At 36.6% G+C, this 18374-nt stretch overlaps 1 protein-coding gene and 1 long non-coding RNA gene across 2 annotated transcripts; both read right to left on the minus strand.

The window, feature by feature from the left end:
- Positions 1-5833: 5833 nt before the first annotated feature.
- LOC142164748 (uncharacterized) lies at positions 5834-6475 on the minus strand. The gene is made up of 2 exons (XR_012695707.1): positions 6353-6475; positions 5834-6263 (listed from the first exon to the last, which is right to left on the minus strand). It is a non-coding gene; the product is annotated as an uncharacterized LOC142164748 (long non-coding RNA).
- Positions 6476-6508: 33 nt separating this feature from the next.
- LOC107830987 (translation initiation factor IF-2, chloroplastic) lies at positions 6509-15164 on the minus strand. Its single transcript, XM_016658702.2, has 13 exons — positions 14710-15164; positions 12710-14326; positions 12571-12603; positions 12331-12444; positions 12065-12214; positions 11872-11970; positions 11733-11795; positions 10761-10916; positions 10487-10552; positions 9739-9969; positions 8592-8867; positions 7851-8039; positions 6509-7116 (listed from the first exon to the last, which is right to left on the minus strand). The coding sequence occupies exons 2-13, from the start codon at positions 14210-14212 to the stop codon at positions 6955-6957; spliced, it is 3042 nt and encodes a 1013-aa protein (XP_016514188.2). The 5' UTR covers positions 14213-14326; positions 14710-15164; the 3' UTR covers positions 6509-6954.
- Between the last annotated feature and the right edge of the window lie 3210 nt (positions 15165-18374).

The raw sequence follows: 18374 nt of genomic DNA on the forward strand, positions 1-18374 counted from the left end.
AATCGAAATAATAGATTCATCTGGAACATGCATAATAATACGGATAGAAGGACATGGTAAGCATTCTTCAAAAGACACTTGAATTATTTTTAGCAGTATACGGCATGCACCAATACTGAAACTACATGGAAGCGAATCCAAAGTAGCTCTCAACTAACTATTCATGGTCATGCTTGTGATTCATTTCGGGAGTATTGAAGTACGTAACCAAACAATCATCTAATCGAGAATTCGGCATTTTAATTTGCGTCAGTTTGATTTGCCGTTTGATAGACTTTAATTTTAACGTACACCTTCTGCTTTTTCAATTGCACCGGAAAAAGGACTTAAATACTGAAAGATGCGGGGCTATGACGCTCATGGGCGTATCTAAGGGGATGGAAGCGGCCGGTTCACGTGCACTTATGCTCTCCTCCCTGAACCATGTATGATAATATTATATATTATTTTAATATAATACTAGGATCTCGATACGTGCATTGTACGTGAACCACTTACTTAGAGCCTATTTAGATTAGCTGATAATTGTATATAGATAAGCTTTAGGTGCCAGAATCTTTTTCATGTGTTAAAATTCACTTATAATAAGTAGCTACTTGCTTGGATAGAAATATTAAACACGTAATACACAATTGATGTATTTAGTAAAATAATTACTTATAAGTTGTTCCTTTATTAAAATAATTGAAATACCCTTACTTTTTTTACGAAAATTATACATTTAAAAGTATATTAAGAAAAAAAAAAAGAATGATAAATATGGATTGGAGAGGAAGTTTTATTTGTTGAAAGGTAATTTGAGAATTTAAAAGAAATAAAAGGATAACATAGTTTATTATGACTTTTGGCTAATATAAGGTTATAAAGACTTGGTTTATAAGCACTTTAGTTTTTTACCAAACGTGTAAATAAGTCAAAATGTGTTTATAAGACAGTTTGGCCAGCTTATAATTAAGTAAAGACGAATTCATGATTTAAACTATATAGCTTAACCTTTTAAGATTCTTCGCGTTGAGTCTATATATTAAATTTCTAAATTGTGGGTTTAGATCTATTATTACAATCTTAAAATAAAAAATATATTCACTTACCTAAAGTGTGTAATCAAATGCTTATTTTCAAGGGTTCAAAAAGTATTTTCGATCTAGAAGGAGAAGTCAAAGTAAAATAGGTAATACAAATATGCTATCTCGTCAATCCATCATTACAATCCTCCCAAATATAAAGATAAATCTAATGATACCACTAAAATTGTGAAAAGTTATCCCCATATTGATGTGCTATAATCATCTAGATGATTCTCAAATAAATTAGCCATTTAATCAAAATAAAATGACCATGCATCTAATCATAAAGTCACCCAAAATATTTTTACAAATTAAAATATTTAATGAGTAAATTCTTTGGATGGTCAACCAACTTATGGGAACATCCTATCAAAGTTACTTTACTTTTTTTAGGACTACAAAATCAACTATTGCATTTTGGCTCAGAAAATAAAAACTATACATTTTGACATGCCGTGCTATATTAAAACTCAACCCACCCACCCTACCCCAAAGGTATATCGTCTGATTTACAGAATTAATTATATAGATAACCTTGAATATAAATTACTCATATAGATTTACAAAAAGAAGTCACTATATAAGTTTATTAAAAATTTGGGTTATGGATTAAATGAGTTGTATCAATAAAAATAAAATTTTAATATGATATGGCATGTCAAAATATATAGTATTTATTTGTTGAGTCAAAATGCAATTGTTGAATGATTTTGTTGTTCTAAAAGAAACAAAACTGACTTTGATAGGATGTTCTCATAAGTTGAGTGACCATATAAGGAATAAAGATCTAAAAAATAATTTGTTCAAATTCCGTACCAAACCTCAACAATAAATACAAAATAAAATATCAACATTAAATTTAAAAATTGATTAGAATTTTACGTGTGGTGTTCCTTACTCTATACTATCATCTAAGACTAAACAAAAAGAAAGTAATTGTACAATGTAAGTCGCACCTTTAATTGAAAGATTCCCTCTTCAACTAATTAAGAAAAAATGATGAGGTTTAAAGTTATAACAAATATATTAAGACAGGCAACTCATGAGTAGAAGCATAATAGTGTGTATTTGTTGGAAATAATAAACTTACCATATCCAACTTTACTTTAGAGGAAAAATAAAAGTTTTTTTAGGTCTTTTACAAAAGAAAGCATTATCAACTTTATAATATTATAGGTCCCTCTATAAAAGAGGAAAGCTTACTCGTGAAAATTACTTTCGACTTTGAATTGCAATGACTCATTGAGTGATTAAAGAGCAAACAATTTTTGTAGCACGTTAATTTTTTACATAGTATACACTAAAGAATTATGCTTAAATTCAAAGTAATACTAAAATATTTTAAGTTCCAATATGCATAATAATTTTATGTATCAAAATATAAATGGTGATTAACATGAAATTAATTAAATAATAAACTTTACTTTAGAGGAATATTAAGCTAAAATAAAAGTTATAGGAGTATAATAGTGTGTGTGTTTGTGTTGTGTTTTAAAACTAATAAACTTTAGAGGATAATCTATCCTCCTGCAAAGAAAAAATTTATTACATCGTCGTCAAATTTTTTTGTGGACAAAGCATATCATTCTAGGTTTGAAAGTTAAAAGAGAAAGATATGTAACATAGGTGAGAAAAAATAAAAAAAACATCAAAAAAGTTTTTTTTTTTTTGGTTTCTCACCCGGTGTTCGATACTTGCATTGGAGCCGGACTATATCTGGATTCGCGCCGCGTAGGGCCCCATTCGGAGGGAAGCGCTCCCTACCAAGGATTTTTTCATATAATAAAAGGTTGAAACAAAATATTACTAAAAAGGAAGCATTATTGGTCAAGAGTACTCATGTTTTATCTATGGTATAACGGCAAAAACTTTTGAAAGGAAAATCTATAAAGTTTCATATTGAAATATCTATATGAAAATAAAAATAATTAAATTAAAATGATTACCTATAATATTCGAAACGGCGGCCATTTGGAAGGTAGATTGATGATATTACGTAACTAATTTTTTGTCAATTCCTTTGGTTGCATGAAAGTTTATGTCACTGACTCATTGCTCACGTTTTAATTTCACAATAGGATATCCAAGTTAGTCTTGCATTATTGAAGAGTTATCATCTGGCAGACATGATAATTAATTTTCATATATTCAATGTTGAAGACACTCATTAAAAGATTATCTTTACGGAAGATGAAAGAATAGTGGAAGAAATTATCTTGACATGAAAAAAAATAGTGGATGAATTAGAATTTTATGGTTGTGCCTTAAAAAGTATCTAAATTTGAGGAAAAGTTGAAATCCTGTGAAAGAGCCTCCATACGTGCTTCTTTTGAATGTGAAGCGTTGTGATTGTTCGGACGAGGCTTTAGGTAATTAATTGGGACTCTTAGGGTATTCAGGTAAACAAAAAAAATATTTTAACATTGCGTTAAAAGGGGTTATGCATCTAATAGTTGTGGCTTGTGACCCTTCATGAAAGGGTACGTAGGTTATTTGTCCTTAGTTATTTTTAAATTTTTATTAATAGGGTATTTAAATTAATTAGAAGGGTATCTTAGTAATTCAACTTTTGTCTTAAGGGCTTCCCACTTTTAATATAAAAGAGATATAGATATAGATAAATATATGTGTGTGCGCCCAAACTCAAAGAGTCATATGATATAATGATTAATGGCTGCACCAAATGAGGTCAAGGATTTAATTTCTTTGTCCATCTTGCTTTTTGATTAAGTATTTTTTTCTTTATTTGGTTTATTTTTAAAATCCCCAACTATATTGAAATCCCTATATTCCTTTTATAAAAACTAAATTTTATATAATTAAACGAAATGTCCTATACTAAAACTAGAAGCAATGGAAGATGTAGTACAGAGTCCATTAACGAGTTCTATTAACAAATTTTCAACATGGAGTATAGATATATTTTGGAAAAAGCACGATAAATGTCTAAAAAAGTTAAAACCTATGATTTCAATAGTGTAATATTCAATTAGCTAAAGGCTTGATATCAAATTCAAATCCTAGATCCGTCTATTTATAATAATACACTCATCCTCTTAAAATCCGACGCTGCCGGTGCTCAGAAACTGCAATTATTTTGGAATGTCCTTGTGTAAACCAAAAGTGGCTCTCAGACACTATTGAAGGTCGTCAAAACAAAACGGGGCACAACTTTCTTTTGAAATCTACAGATGATGAGATCTTTGGACCCCTCCTCGTGGATAAGTCTGAAGTTGGAATTAAAGACGGGATTTTGACCACATATGAATGTTATTAGCAGCAGCATTTGACCTACTGCAATATTGCACTTTTTTTGTTTACTATTCTTTCTTCTTTTGTTCCTTTTTGTTACGCAAAGTACCACTAAGCAGGTAAAGTACTTGTACGGAAAAGACTCACTTTCCTTTATCTACATGAAAAGAGTCGATATTTACTCATTCTTTCTATCAATTTAAGCTCTTAAAAGCTTAGCTCTTAGCCTCTAGAACCTAAGTAAATTACCCGGAAAGAGCTAATGCACAGAGTCAGGACGATTAGAAGACCATAAACAGGTTTTGCAGTTTCCTACAAAGTTAAGCTGGACAAGTATTTCGGATTCACGCTAGATAAGCCCACTAAGGGAGGGGAGGTAAACGTGATCCCTACTAAGAGGTTCTCCGTTCTCAATACTCGTCTGTGGGAATTGACCGAGTTTTGGAGTAAATCTTTTCAAGATTTTTGAACCCCATCTGAAATAGACATGCATGAGGGGTCAGGTACGTAGGGCCATTAAAAGGTCTTCACTATCTTGTGTATTCCCATGACGAAGAAGATATCTCCCCTGCAATTAATAGACAAAGGAGGGGCGGCTGTAATTTGATGATCTACAATTAAAGAAACAACGTATTGGACACGATACAAGGGCATTGTGTTCCTATAAATTCACCAAACCTAGTTTTATTCTTGTCTGTATGCATGCAATTCACCTCTCAAGATCTCAATGTATTTCTTTTCCTTCTTTTCCACCCTCAATAAACTGAACCATATATCTTTATGTTTCTCTCTGGTTTTTTGACAAGTTGTAAAACAATGGCAAAGACTCCTAAAATGAGGTTCTCAACAGAAGTTGCTCCACCAAAGTTTATCCCTTTGGTGAAGAGTCCTTTAAGAAAAAGTTTGGACACCATTAATGAGGAAGAAGCTTACGTATCAACTGTTTCATCTTCTGTCGACTGAAAGCTGGAAAAAGAGAGATACCATAAAAGTTCTCTCTCCACATAATGTTTGTGGCGTTGCCACTGCCTACAACAAGCTGTCTCAAAGAAATAAAGTCATGTTCAAACCCAGAGAATTCGCAAGTAGGATGATAAGCTAGGAGCTGTTTTCCTGCTAAGTAGCAAGATATTTGTTTTCTTTTTTCCTTTTCAATTATTCCCTGTTTTGAGCTGATCATTCACAGCCTATATTTTATTGGTAGTGTGAGTTCAGTTTTTTAGAAGCTTGGTCCCCCTCACCACAATTTTTTCAAAGGGGTGAGTGGATCATCTATGTAAAAAGAACTTTAATTTTGTTACCTAATGATGAATAAAAGGAAAAACTTTCTGTTCTGCTCTGCAAGTAGGAGGGTAAAAATATTGAACCAAGAAGATAATGAAAGAAGAAGTTAATGTGGTTGACAAGTATGACTGAAACCAGTAAAACTCGAGCAACTTTATATTTCTCAGGCATCATGACTTGTACCTTAAAGCAAAAGATGTGAAACTAATCTGCAATGAACACTCTTACTCCTATTTAACTGTAGAATATAACTCTTAAAACAGTGTGCAATAAATAGCAACAACATACATACCCAGTGTAATCCCACAAGTGGGATCTGGGGAAGGTAGTGTGTACGCAGACCTTACCCCTACATTGTGCGGATAGAGAGATTGTTTTTTATAGACCCTCGGTTAATAGCAGAATAGAATATAGTCAAATACCATAAGCAAAGAGCTAAGTTACTGTCTTCCTAAGCTTTAATTTAGCTAAAATAAGACATTTTTCTTTTGATTTTAGGCTAAACTCACATATATCAAAAGGACATTACCTGGTTAACCTCTAATTCTATTAGTAGCACGCCCAAGACCGCTCAATTGCTACCCCATAACAAAGCCTGCGCAGGATTGAAAGGATGCCAGAGAGTTGAAACCCTAGATTCTCCTTTTCAGTCCATGAAAGCTTTCCACCAATTGCAGAAATTCTAAAAGTTAGACAACAATAAAAAAGTGACAAATCAACAAAATGAAAGGAATTAAACTTGCTGAAACCTCTGAATGTAGAGGACATCCATTGAGACCTCCCAAGCAGTTTTCTACTTGATTTTTCCAATTTGCCAGTTACGCCCTTTGACAACGAGTAGATAGTGAACGAATTACATTGTTGAACCGCAAGGCATATACCATGTAATGGAAACAGTAGAACTATTTGTTCCCTCATTTTCTGAATTTCATTTCCAATTGAATGATATTGAGTTTACAAAATGACGCATCTAACCTAGAGCATCCTAAGATTTTCAATTTTGGAACTTCTTTTCTCCATGCTACTGTGACTACATGTGTTATCATCATTCATCTTGAGAAATTCAAAAAAATGATGGACTTGTCGCCCTTTACAAAGAGGAACTCAAAATATATGTATTACTATATACATTGCAACAGCATACAACAACGGCCGTCTCTCTACAGCTCACCTTCTTCGGCATCAAGTATGTTTGACAAGCAATCAGCAAAACTTACCCACATGATGTGCTGATCATTGCCACTCCTTTTAACAATTGATTAATCCCAAGCATGAGGAGAGGAGCGTCGTCGTATAACCCCAACTACAACAGGCACGAAAAAAGTTATTAAGTTATGTGCCTTTGCTTTCCTTATAGGCTTATCCCCACTTCTTCAAGTGCTGCTGCCATTGAAGCTGAAGCCTCCTCAAGTGTTCGTCTTTTCTGAACTGAGTTGAAAGCCTCCAGAATATCACCCACCTCCCAGTCATCGAACTCCTCAACCCCAATTCCACACTCCAGTCCGGCATTAACCTGTCAAAAACGGCAAATGGTAGTATATCATGACAACCGACCAATCTTTCTTTTGGCTACTGTTTAAAGATATATACACAGCCTGAATTTCAACGACAATATGGAATTTAAACGAAATAGAAGCCTAGGATTCCGGTTTCAAGATTGTTAATTTTATTGATCCTTCTTAACGAAGAATTCGAATAATACATCCTGCATTAATTCAACAAAGGACGTCTCCTTAATATGTTGATAACATCATTGTATCTAGACCAGCTTTTATATACAATGCTGATTTTCAAAGAGTATACCTAATCTCAAGGGAGAAAGACCTATTTGACTGGAATAACTGACAGCGAACACAAACGAAGAAACTCCAGATGCAGAATCCTTTATTTCTAATGCATAATGGAATGAGCTCCAAGTTGATTAAGCAGCTTACACAAAAGTTAATCATGAATAAAGCTAAAGACAGGCTCAGTGCCACTTCCACCTGTAACTTCTATAATTTTAGTCAGACAAGAAACGATGGTCTAACTACACTTTAAAACGTCCAGAAAGTCAGCAGAAAATGCTAGTAGGTTCCCCATGCATTCTTGCCTTAATTAACTCAAACTAAGTTGCTTGAGAGCCCACCAAAAACATTTTTCCCTTTTCTTTTTTGATTTTTGTTTCTTTCTTGATATAGGAAAACTGAAAATATAGTATTCCTTTTCCCTAGATTATCTAAAGAAGAAGAGTGTTTGTTTGTATACCTCTTTCACAGCTTCCTTCACCCGTCTTAAAGATTCAAGCACACCAACATGAACTTCTTTGCCTTTCCTAACAACACGAATACCACAGTCTTCCACTACTTTTCCCTCTGTTACCATGCATCCAGCAACACGACCACTACCACTGCTGAACACAGCACGTACTTCTGCTGAACCAATTGGCACTTGTTCCTGCAAATATACAAAGGGACTCACATGATTTTCAAGTATGTATGATCCAACAGAAAACATGATAACATTTTGCCACATAAAAAAATAAAAATAAAAAAAAATTCTTCCACAAACAGGCTTGGTAGCTGTGTTACTTTTCCATAAAAACTCCAATTATTAAAATATATATATATACACACACACACACACTCTCCAGTGAAGTCATGAGATTAAACACTTGAAAATATACAAGTTAATGTAATCTATAGTTCATCCCTTCCCCTCAATCCAACAACCTCAGGAAAGTTCGGAAAGAAACACAAAGCAAATTTAACATCATATGATGAAGAGATCAGAATAACAGGTTCTCCAGCTTCTTCTTCTTTTTCAATAAAAAGCAACAATTTATATTTAAATATCATTAAAATTCAATTAAAGTTATGAGATTAAACTCTGTAACTGTGAAAGTGATTGATCTACAATAATCCCACCCACTCAATGCACTCAGAAAACATCACATTCCTTACCGGGAAGACTGAAAAGACACATGACGTAAACATTATGAATGTTTACCTCAACTGATTCCAGAAGTCCCTCCATTGCTTTTCGCACATCGTCAATAAGCTCATATATAACTTTGTACAGTCGGATCTCAACACCTTTATTGTCTGCATAGCTCTTGACAGAACCCGGAGTTCTAACATTAAAGCCGAAAATAATAGCTTTACTTGCTACAGCAAGATCGACATCGCTGGCATTCACATCACCAGTAGCTTGCAGTAGGAACTTCAAAGTGACATTATCCTGTGGAAGAACCTGAAGAGCTTGTCTGACCGCCTCAATCGATCCCTATGCATGATTTAAGGTATTGTAGTTAGTAGGTAGCAAGGTAACTTTATCTCAATGAATGATCATCAAAAGTATTACACATTTGTGATTGACAGGATATAGGTATAGCAAGCCAAAAAATAATTCACTGAACTGTTGATTATTCTTTGTGGAGCCAAAAAAGGGAAAGATAAGAATTCAGATTTTCTTCAATAAGATCTCACATTGTTGCATTCAAAGGTGTTCAATAGTTGAAATATATTGAGATATGGTCCCAAAAAAATTGAACAGTAAAGCTGTCAGCAACAGATAGGTACCAATCAAAAAAAATGTCCAGCTAAAATGCACCATCGGAAGCTAAATGTATGCATTTAAACTGCTAAAAACCATACAAAAGAAATACAGCCTAGGTCCTAATAATGATTATCATTACCAGTTACAAATTGCATCCAACAATTGGAACAAGAATTCTGCATTATTGTCTTTTGTAGTCTTACAGCAACGTAAAAAAACAGAGAGATGAAATTTGGAGCATCTCGACAATTAGAAGTTCCATTTTATTATCTTGGCTAGCACTGAATAATGCCAAGAGTCAGCATTTAGATCAATGTCACTAATAAGCGAGTGAAAGATGAACCAAAAGAAACTAAAAGAAGTTGTGCTCTTCTTGAAGTTCTAACTTAGACTCTTATCATGATATAACTTTATTAGTTGAAGGCCCCCAGAAAGTCAAACTGAGCTGAGAATTTCACAATAGTATTCATTCACATAAATTCTTGAAACACCCAGAACCATATATACAACCTGATCTACGGCATATCTCTCTAGAGTAGCAAATAGATTTCTTGATAAAGCTTTTCAGCCTTTTCTAGAGTAATAAATATATAAATACCTGAAGATCAACTTTCAGAATAATATTCAGTTGGTGCAAGTCTAGACCAGTTCCTCCTGAAACAGCAGAAGCAAAAGAAGAGAGTGTAATTTTCCCATCTCCGGCCTTCGCTGATAAACGCTCAGTTCGCAAGGACTCCTCTCGTGCTTCGGCTTTTTCACGAGCAACATCAAGGGACCCAACAACCTCAAACTCGTCACCAGCAACTGGAACATTGTTCAATCCAATTACCTGTGTATTGACTAATCATGTTGAGAAAATAGACACACATAAAAAATATGCACATACAAAGACAGAGCAAGTGCCCTTTTTTTCTGATAATGTAAATCATTTTATTAATGTTGGGGGAAACAGACAGAGTAACCTTTAAAAGCTAGTCAGAGGTGTTGTGTTCAGTCAAGTTTTTTGCTATGTGTATAAGTTACAAGTTGTGGAATACGGTCAATAGAACTAGCTTTCTTTTGGTAAGACACTTGATAAAAGATTGTCACTTTCGTTAAATTTCTTTTGGTAAGATACTTGGCTAAGACATTTCAAAATCCCACGAGGACGGGACAAATAAAAGGGGTGCTATGACTCAAATGGATTGGCCACTTAACAACTCATAGTCAGTCCTTGAATCTAATAGGATTTTGTTCAGTTGTAATCAAACATTAAAAGAAGAAATATAGTACAAATTGCAGCTGATGACATTTCATTGACTACAAGTGGATGGGAAGAAAAGAAGAAACAATAAAAACAAACATACCTGCACAGGTATGGAGGGTCCGGCTTCATCAACACGCTTTCCCTTATCATCAAACAGAGCCCGCACCTTGAAATATGTAAAACACGTACTATTTTAAATGAGGAAAATTCTAGAAAGTGATCAAATTAAGCAACAGTACTCACTACTGACTACACAGGTAGGACTACACTATGAGTTTCTTTTTAACACGTAGAATCAAGCATAGGGAGAAAATCGACATTGAATTAAAATAAAAAACAATTCCCAAATTTTTTTTAAGTTCTTATCTGCTAACCTTTCCATAAGCTTCACCACAAACTACTACGTCTCCTCCTTTAAGTGTACCATTCTGCACAATGAACGTTGCTACAGGCCCTTTAGATTTATCGAGACCTGCCTCAATCACAGTTCCCTTGGCATTTCTTTGAGGATTAGCCTTCAACTCTTGCAACTAAAGCACAGAAAAAAGAACATTAAATAAGACCCATAACTCTTGCATATAATGTCATTATTCTTTTTCTCTTCCGGTATCTAAGGTTTAAGACAAAATTATGGCAGATAGATCAGAAAATGGAGGATAATTTTCAGGAAAAATGTTTATATTTTGACCTTCCAGCTCCGAGGATATTCAGTACATAGTACTCCCTCTATTTCAATGTATGTGTCTTACTTTCTTTTTTAGCCTCTTTCAAAATGAATGCCACCTTTTTATATGTAAAAAAAAGGGCAGTCTGGTGCACTAGGCTCCGGCTATGCGTGAGGTCCAGGGAAGGACCAAACCACAAGGGTCTATTATACGCAGCCTTACCTTGCATGTCTACAAGAGACTGTTTTCACGGTTCGAACTCATGACCTCCTGGTCACATGGCAACAGGAGTAAGTTTTTACCTAATATTTCTGTTTTACCCTTAATGATACTTGTAATAGGAATGGCATGACCTGTTTAAGACCAAAAGAATCAAAAGTATTTTTGGTATGTTATACACACCTTAAATTCAAAAGTCTTCTTTACATTTTTAAACTGTGTACTTAGTCAAACTAAGGCACATAAAATGGAACGGAGGGAGTAATAGGACAAGTATGCAGAATGTGCAAGCACAAAAACATGCAAAGGAATCTCCTAAAAAGAGACATATCCTAACACGGTATCTGTGTCAAAATGTCTTGACACCAGCAGTGGTCGAGACATATAAAATGGGATTCTAAGAGAACAGTAGAACAACCTAGAAAAGCATCAAAGAAACAGACAGTCACAATATCATCTTACCTCCGCAACAAGCATGACCGTCTCCAGCAAATCGTCTATATTCTCTCCTTTAAGAGCACTGATCTGTTCAATCAAAAAGAAATTAATGAATGCTGATATAAGCAGAAAGGTGCTGCCACGTAGTTTGCAGTTTGACTACCTGAACCATTGGAACGTCACCGCCCCAATCTTCTGGCATCAAACCAATGGAGGAAAGTTCTTGCATGACTCGCTCAGGATTTGCTCCATCCTTATCAATCTAGAATCAGATGGAGGCAAGGAATCAATTGATAAAATTTAAATAGAAAGAGTACGAGAAAAAGTGAGACTAAGTACATCTACGCAAACAAGACCTTATTTATGGCAATCACAATCGGAACTCCAGCTGCCTTGGCATGTGCTATGGCCTCATTTGTCTGAGGCCGAATACCATCATCAGCAGCTACTACAATGATAGCAATGTCTGTTACTCTTGCTCCACGAGCTCTCATTGCCCCAAACGCCTATGGAAAAAGTTGATTTGATGTCAAAAAATAGAATGACAAAGCTGATTTTGGGACATAGAGATCAGATATAGTTGACTTCTGGTAAAGTTAATCATTAAATCTGTATTGAGTACCTCGTGTCCAGGTGTATCAAGGAAAACACATATCTGGGGCTTGGTGTCAATAGGAACTTGCACCTTATACGCCCCAATTCCTTGAGTAATTCCACCAGCTTCAGACGCCGCCACCTACAATATCTACTAGTTAGTATTCAGTTCCAACTAACGTCACAGTGTTCTCAGACAATAACCATACCACTAGCAAATTACAAACTTCAGTAATTTGCCAATAGTAAAAAGGAGCTTCGCTTCTACCTTGGTCTTGCGTATATGGTCCAAGAGAGTAGTCTGTCAAAGAACAACCCAGAAACACATGTCAGCTAGAGCTTACTATGCAGCATTTAATCATAAATATGCGCATAACAAGTACAGACTATGAAGTTTTATTGGTCACCTTTCCATGATCAACATGACCCATTATAGTTATGACGGGGGGTCTATCTTGTAATTTGTCTAAGTCATCTTCATCGAAAATTTCCTTCTTTCTCGCCATCTCTTCCACTTTAACGGTGGCAGCATCAATAACTTCCACTTCATATTCTTTACAAACCATCTTCACCATGTCATTACTGAGAGTTTGCACACCATCAGGCTTGATTCCTTTTGAGTATAGAAGACCAAGGATTTCACCTTCACTAGTAGCTAAGTTGTAGGCCAACTCCTCAGTCGGCATGCCTTCTTCACCAACCTCTAGAATTTCTACTTTGACAGGTGCAGACTCTTTAGCAGCCCTAAGTCGGGCTGCCTTGCGACTTGCCTTGGTCCACTTTCTTCCCTTCCTTGCTGCTGCACCAGGAATCGAAACATCAAGCTCTGATGCTTCCTCGTCAGGAATCCCATCATCAACCATACGCCTGCGTTGTCCTCCAGATGCACCACTTTTTTTCCGGAACTCTTCCCTGAATCTACCAGGAGGTGCGCTCTTTCCAGGTTTTGTAGGAGCTAAAACAGCCTGAGCAATCATAGGATCAACAGCTGGTTTCTTGGAAGCAAACTTGTCGACCAATATTGTCTTCCGTTCTTTGGTCTTTCCAGCTGATTCAATTTCATCAGTGGGTGGCGGCTTTGCCGCTGCACCGACATCCTTTAATATCACCGGTTTCTTGATAACAGGGGGAGGAGGAGCTACAGAGGGTCTTGCTTGTAACTGTGGTTGAACCTTCTGGGGTGGCTGAGGGGGTTTTAGCGGGGCAACAGTTTGAGACTCACTCTTCCTAATTCCACTATCAGCCACTGGTTCCTGTTTAGGGGGTGGTGGTTTTACAACTTTTTGTATAGCAGCAACTGGATTCCCTTTTTTCCAGACACTCTTCAAAGTTTTGGACTTCCTGTTGGAAGAATCATCAGAATCAACTGGCTTGCTATTTCTTTGTGCAGTACGTGCATTGGCAGACGACTTATTATTAACCAACACATTTGCTTTTCTGTTAGTTTCTAGCTTCTCTGCTTTCTCTAATGCCTCTCCAAGTGACTCAATGACCGTGCTTCTCTCTTCTTCATTAGGATTTCCCTTTTCATCATCAGAACCAGAGCTACTGACCGGTCCATTCCTACTGACTGGACCCATTCCTAAAGCAGGCCCAGGTTTAGGTCCGGGTTTTAACTGTGGTTTCGGGGACGGCTTAAGTAAGAGATCAGCATCATCCTCCTTATTATTCCTGGATGAGGAATCAAGGGAAATTGATGTCCCCTGATCAGCAGCAACAAAATCCGTGGTAACTGAGTATCTACAGACAGAGACATAACGCCATCTTTTCCCAACCCAAATTCTATTAAAGTTTCTAAAGTTGTTGGCTAAAGAAACCCTCCTAACTAGTGAGAATGACCCTTCAAACTGTCCACCAGAAGAACATCCACAAACACTCCCCAAACTCACTAGGGAAGCCATACTAGTCATTCCTCTTTATACTTATCTTAAAGAGCAATCATAATAGACCTAACAAAAAGCTAAATTCCCAAAATTCTTCTCTTAACTCTTTGCATATATCTCCAAAATTCAAAATTCAAGAACCTGAGTACACGGTAAAATTTACAATTCAATAAGAAGAACTATGAGCATTACACGATAATTAAACAAGAAACGTAGAAAATTTTTATCTTTTTGTAAAAAAAATAACTCAATTTCCAGCCTAACAATGCAGCAACTAAAAAACTCAATTCCGGAAACTCTTCTCTTATCTCTTTGTATATTTACCTCCAATATTCAAAAATCAAGAACCTGGGTCTACGGTAAAATTTACAATTCAATAAGAAGAATTATGAGAACTAATTAAAAAGTGGAACTTTTTCAGTAATTAAACAAGAAACTTAAAAAAGCTCATCTTTTTGAAATGAAGAATAGAACCCCAGATAGAATTTCATGTATTTGTTTACAGGGAGCTGAAAAGTGATTACCTTTAAGTGGTAGTGACCTTGTTCTTGCATAAGAAATTGGCTTAGAAGTGTTAGTTTGTGTTTTTTGCAGAGGGAGCAAAGAGAGACAAAGATAGGGAGTGAAAGGGAAAAAAAAAGGAGCGAGTGGCTGAGAGGGAATTGAAATCAAAGCCAGTGGGGAATGAATGAACGGATATACAAAAATGTGTGATTACTGATAAGGCTTCGGGTAAGGTTTTCTTCCTCAAAATTATTTCCGTGTCGTGGTTCTGTATTCTATCCACCCATTTATTTATATCCACGACAGCATAACAAGTGTTACGGAATTTCATTTTCTTTTTCGGAGGTATATTAGTAGTAGGAAAATTTTAAAAATTTATGCGAGGAAAATGAGTTGCTCTGACACGCTCAACGTATTCCCATTCCCATTTCTCTCTATGCTTTTTCTTTCTACATTCACATTAGTGCCACAAGTGGTCATATTTCTTCTTGTTAATTAACAAATCATTCAATGTATAAGTTGATCTTAAACTTAGTTACTATAATTTATTTGTTAACGAACAATCAAAATATGAAATTAAAATTATCAAGAGAGTTGTCGCACATGACTTTGGAGTGTAAGCTCAAGACCTATTTATGAGATGAAATAAGTGTTATGTAATATTATTAAGTTCGTTAAAAGAACACTTTTAAATTATTAATATTAGCGTTGATGAGGACTCCCACTATGAGTTAGGCTCCAAGTGCTTCTCGTGAGCCTTGATTAGTGTTTACCCTTAAAACGGATAACAATTGAATTTGTACGTGGTTTGAATTTGTATGCAGTTTTAAGGATACGTGGATTGATTCAATATAAGTAATCAAGAATGTTAGATAAATGAATTGAAGATAAAATGAATAAATAAACTAGTTGTGACGTTAAGGTCGGGCTCGGATTTAAGATGAACAATAGTTTTGTCCTCGACCGGGCCATCGATTCGAATCTAAATGTACATACAAAATAGTGGTTAAAATAAGAACTTTTGAATAGCTAGAAAGCAGAGAAGTAAGTTTGCATTGCCTTGATATGCGTGTTACAATGTGTCTATTGAATAAAAAGTTTCCCCTTTATATAGTAGGAGAGTTTCATCCCTAGTACAATTCTAAAACAGGTAAACAAATCCTCATTTCTCGTCAATTACTGATACACTACCGACATCGGGCGAGATTCGCACCGTGATATCCGGTTGGATGGAGATATCACAGCCCTCTATTAGTCGTGTGCAACCATTTGTAATGCTTTCCAGGGTCTTGGAGCTCGTTCTGGGTTCGGGGAGTGTTGTCTTGTCAGGCCCGGTGGCGAGTACCCCATTCCAGCCTCGATCCAACGAGTTCTTAAATTCGTTATTGATCTCATACATTCATATTCTTACTTCGTTTGACTTACCGGGAAGTCGGGGTGAGCACTAACCCCGAGTTCACCCGTATACAGATAGTGCCCTCGATTTTCAGAGAGTAGGTTCGCCAAAACGATGGAAAACGATAGATGAACCCGGTTCCTTCCTTCGTATGTTACAGCTGAGATGATGAATAAGCTGAAACGTCCCATTAGTCACGTCGTTCTGACTTCGAACACGTGTCGATCATCGGTTGGTCACCTCCAAATGTGAAACATCACGTATTTATTACATTTTCTCCTATAAAAGCTTCGACCTTTTGTACTTCTTCTACTTTCCAATCCTAGTTTTTACCTTCGAATTCTCTAGCGGCTATCAACTCTTTTAATTCTTCATATCTTCATCTTTTATCTTCAAATCTTCATAATTGTTCTTAGGTTTCTACCCAGATCTTCATCCTACCTTCAAACCTTTATACTCTTTTCTTCAACCTTCATACTTGTCCATTCAAACCTTCATACTTTTCATTCAAATCTTCATACTTTCCAGATCACGATGGCTAAGACTCCAAATTAGTTCCTCAGCAGGCTGCCTCTTCATTTTTCCACCTTTTCACATATGCCGAGGCGGTTGCTCGCGAAGCGGCCCCAGAGCCCCTCATAAAAAGCTTTATACACGGGGGATGCTCAATCGGGGAAGACTTCAAGATCGAGAAGCCTCAGCCAAACAAGACCGAGGTGAAGGAGCATGGAGATACATATTCTCCATTACCGAAGATACACTTCCTATAGTTCGAGAGGACTGTGAATGGGAAGGCAAGGACGTGGTAGTCCCCCATCCTAAGGACGATATTACTACCCATGTGGAGGGGTTAAGTTTTATACGTACCCGATCACGCTGGGCCCAGTAGACCCAATAGTTTTGGCCTTTTATAAGAGGTGCGAGGTGTGCCTCAGGCAAATCCACTCATCTTTTTAAAGGATCGTGATCCTCCTACGTTATTTTGTAAATAACACCGAATCTCCTCGGTTTACCTTCAACCACCTACTTCGTTTTTACAGTCCCCAAATTTTCTAAGGAGGACTAATCAAGCTCGTTTGTCGGGCCAGCAAGGCTCCCTTTTTGAGTATCGATGAGGATCGAGACCGAGGCTGGTAGGGACGCTTTGTTTGGGTAAAAGCTGAAGATCTGATCCCTCTCGAGTTCCTGCCATTTCTCGAGAAGTGGAATGCATCTCGTAAGTGTAGTCTTTCCTTAAGTGTTAATTTTCCTTTATTTCCTTTCATATCATCAGTATTTATGGTTGTGCAGCTGTTTCAGGGGTTCCCAATTAGTCCCCTAACTCAAGGAGTGGATCGCAGGAATCTGCAAACAGACGTCATACTTCGAGCGCGCGTGGTGCAAACTTTCAAAGGGCAAATAGGAGGCATGTTCTCATGGTAAGGCTCTCCTCTGAATAGTTATTATTGTTGCGGAAGCCAAATGTATATAGTGTGAATGAGTCACAACTACTATACCAAAAATTATGGCAGCCACCAAATAATAAATAAGACAATAAAGCAACAATAAAAGGAACACCAGAATTTATGAGGTTCGGCCAATTTTGCCTACCTCGGACACAACCAATATTTTATTCCGCTCCAAAAATACAAGTGAAATAATACTAAAGAAAGAAGATACAAATGCCTTAAGAAGATAAGAAGGCAAATGAGAGGTGTGTTTAAATCCTAAACATTAGGCCTCATTTTATAGGGAAAAATCCCAAACAAAATTGTCAACCACCGATGTGGGATATTTGACAATTTCAACAATTATTATGCCCCAAACATACATAATGTTTACCTTTTCTCTTTCCTTCGCAGGTTTGCCTAAGACCACCGAACTTAGGCCGCTGGAAGGAGACGAGGATGCGTCCTTATCCGTTGATCCCTTTGTTATGGGATAGCCTGGGGCTGCCGCGAGGGAGAAAAAAAGGAAAAAAAAGTCATCGGGCTCCCCGGATCCCAAGGTGAAACCAAAAAATAGGGCGGCTTCCCGGGCTCGTAAGCCCAAGAAGAATACTAAGTCCCGGGTACCGAACTTTGACTCGCTTCGCCGGCTCATGGATGAATCTGAAGAAGATGACATCTTTGTTGTTCATGGATTGACCCCTACCGGGGAGCAAGCGGCAACCGAGGAAAGGAGCCACGAGGCCTATCCCCTTTCGACTCGAGAGGTTGAAGTAGAGATGGAGGTTGTGACCTCCCGAGAAGCCGTTTCTGTTCTAAAGGAGGCAACCGGTGTGATAGACATCATCGAGACACACTCCTA

The sequence above is a fragment of the Nicotiana tabacum genome, chromosome 10, assembly GCF_000715075.1.
Source record: "Nicotiana tabacum cultivar K326 chromosome 10, ASM71507v2, whole genome shotgun sequence".
NCBI classification, from domain to species: domain Eukaryota; kingdom Viridiplantae; phylum Streptophyta; class Magnoliopsida; order Solanales; family Solanaceae; genus Nicotiana; species Nicotiana tabacum.

Coding starts and splice junctions, on each gene's coding strand:
- LOC107830987 (XM_016658702.2), bottom strand. CDS start 14,212: ATGACTAGTATGGCTTCCCTAGTGAGTTTGGGGAGTGTTTGTGGATGT. Junction 12,604..12,709: donor GTCATGTTGATCATGGAAAG/GTGACCAATAAA, acceptor GTTCTTTGACAG/ACTACTCTCTTGGACCATAT. Junction 9,970..10,486: donor GACCCTCCATACCTGTGCAG/GTATGTTTGTTT, acceptor GTCAATACACAG/GTAATTGGATTGAACAATGT.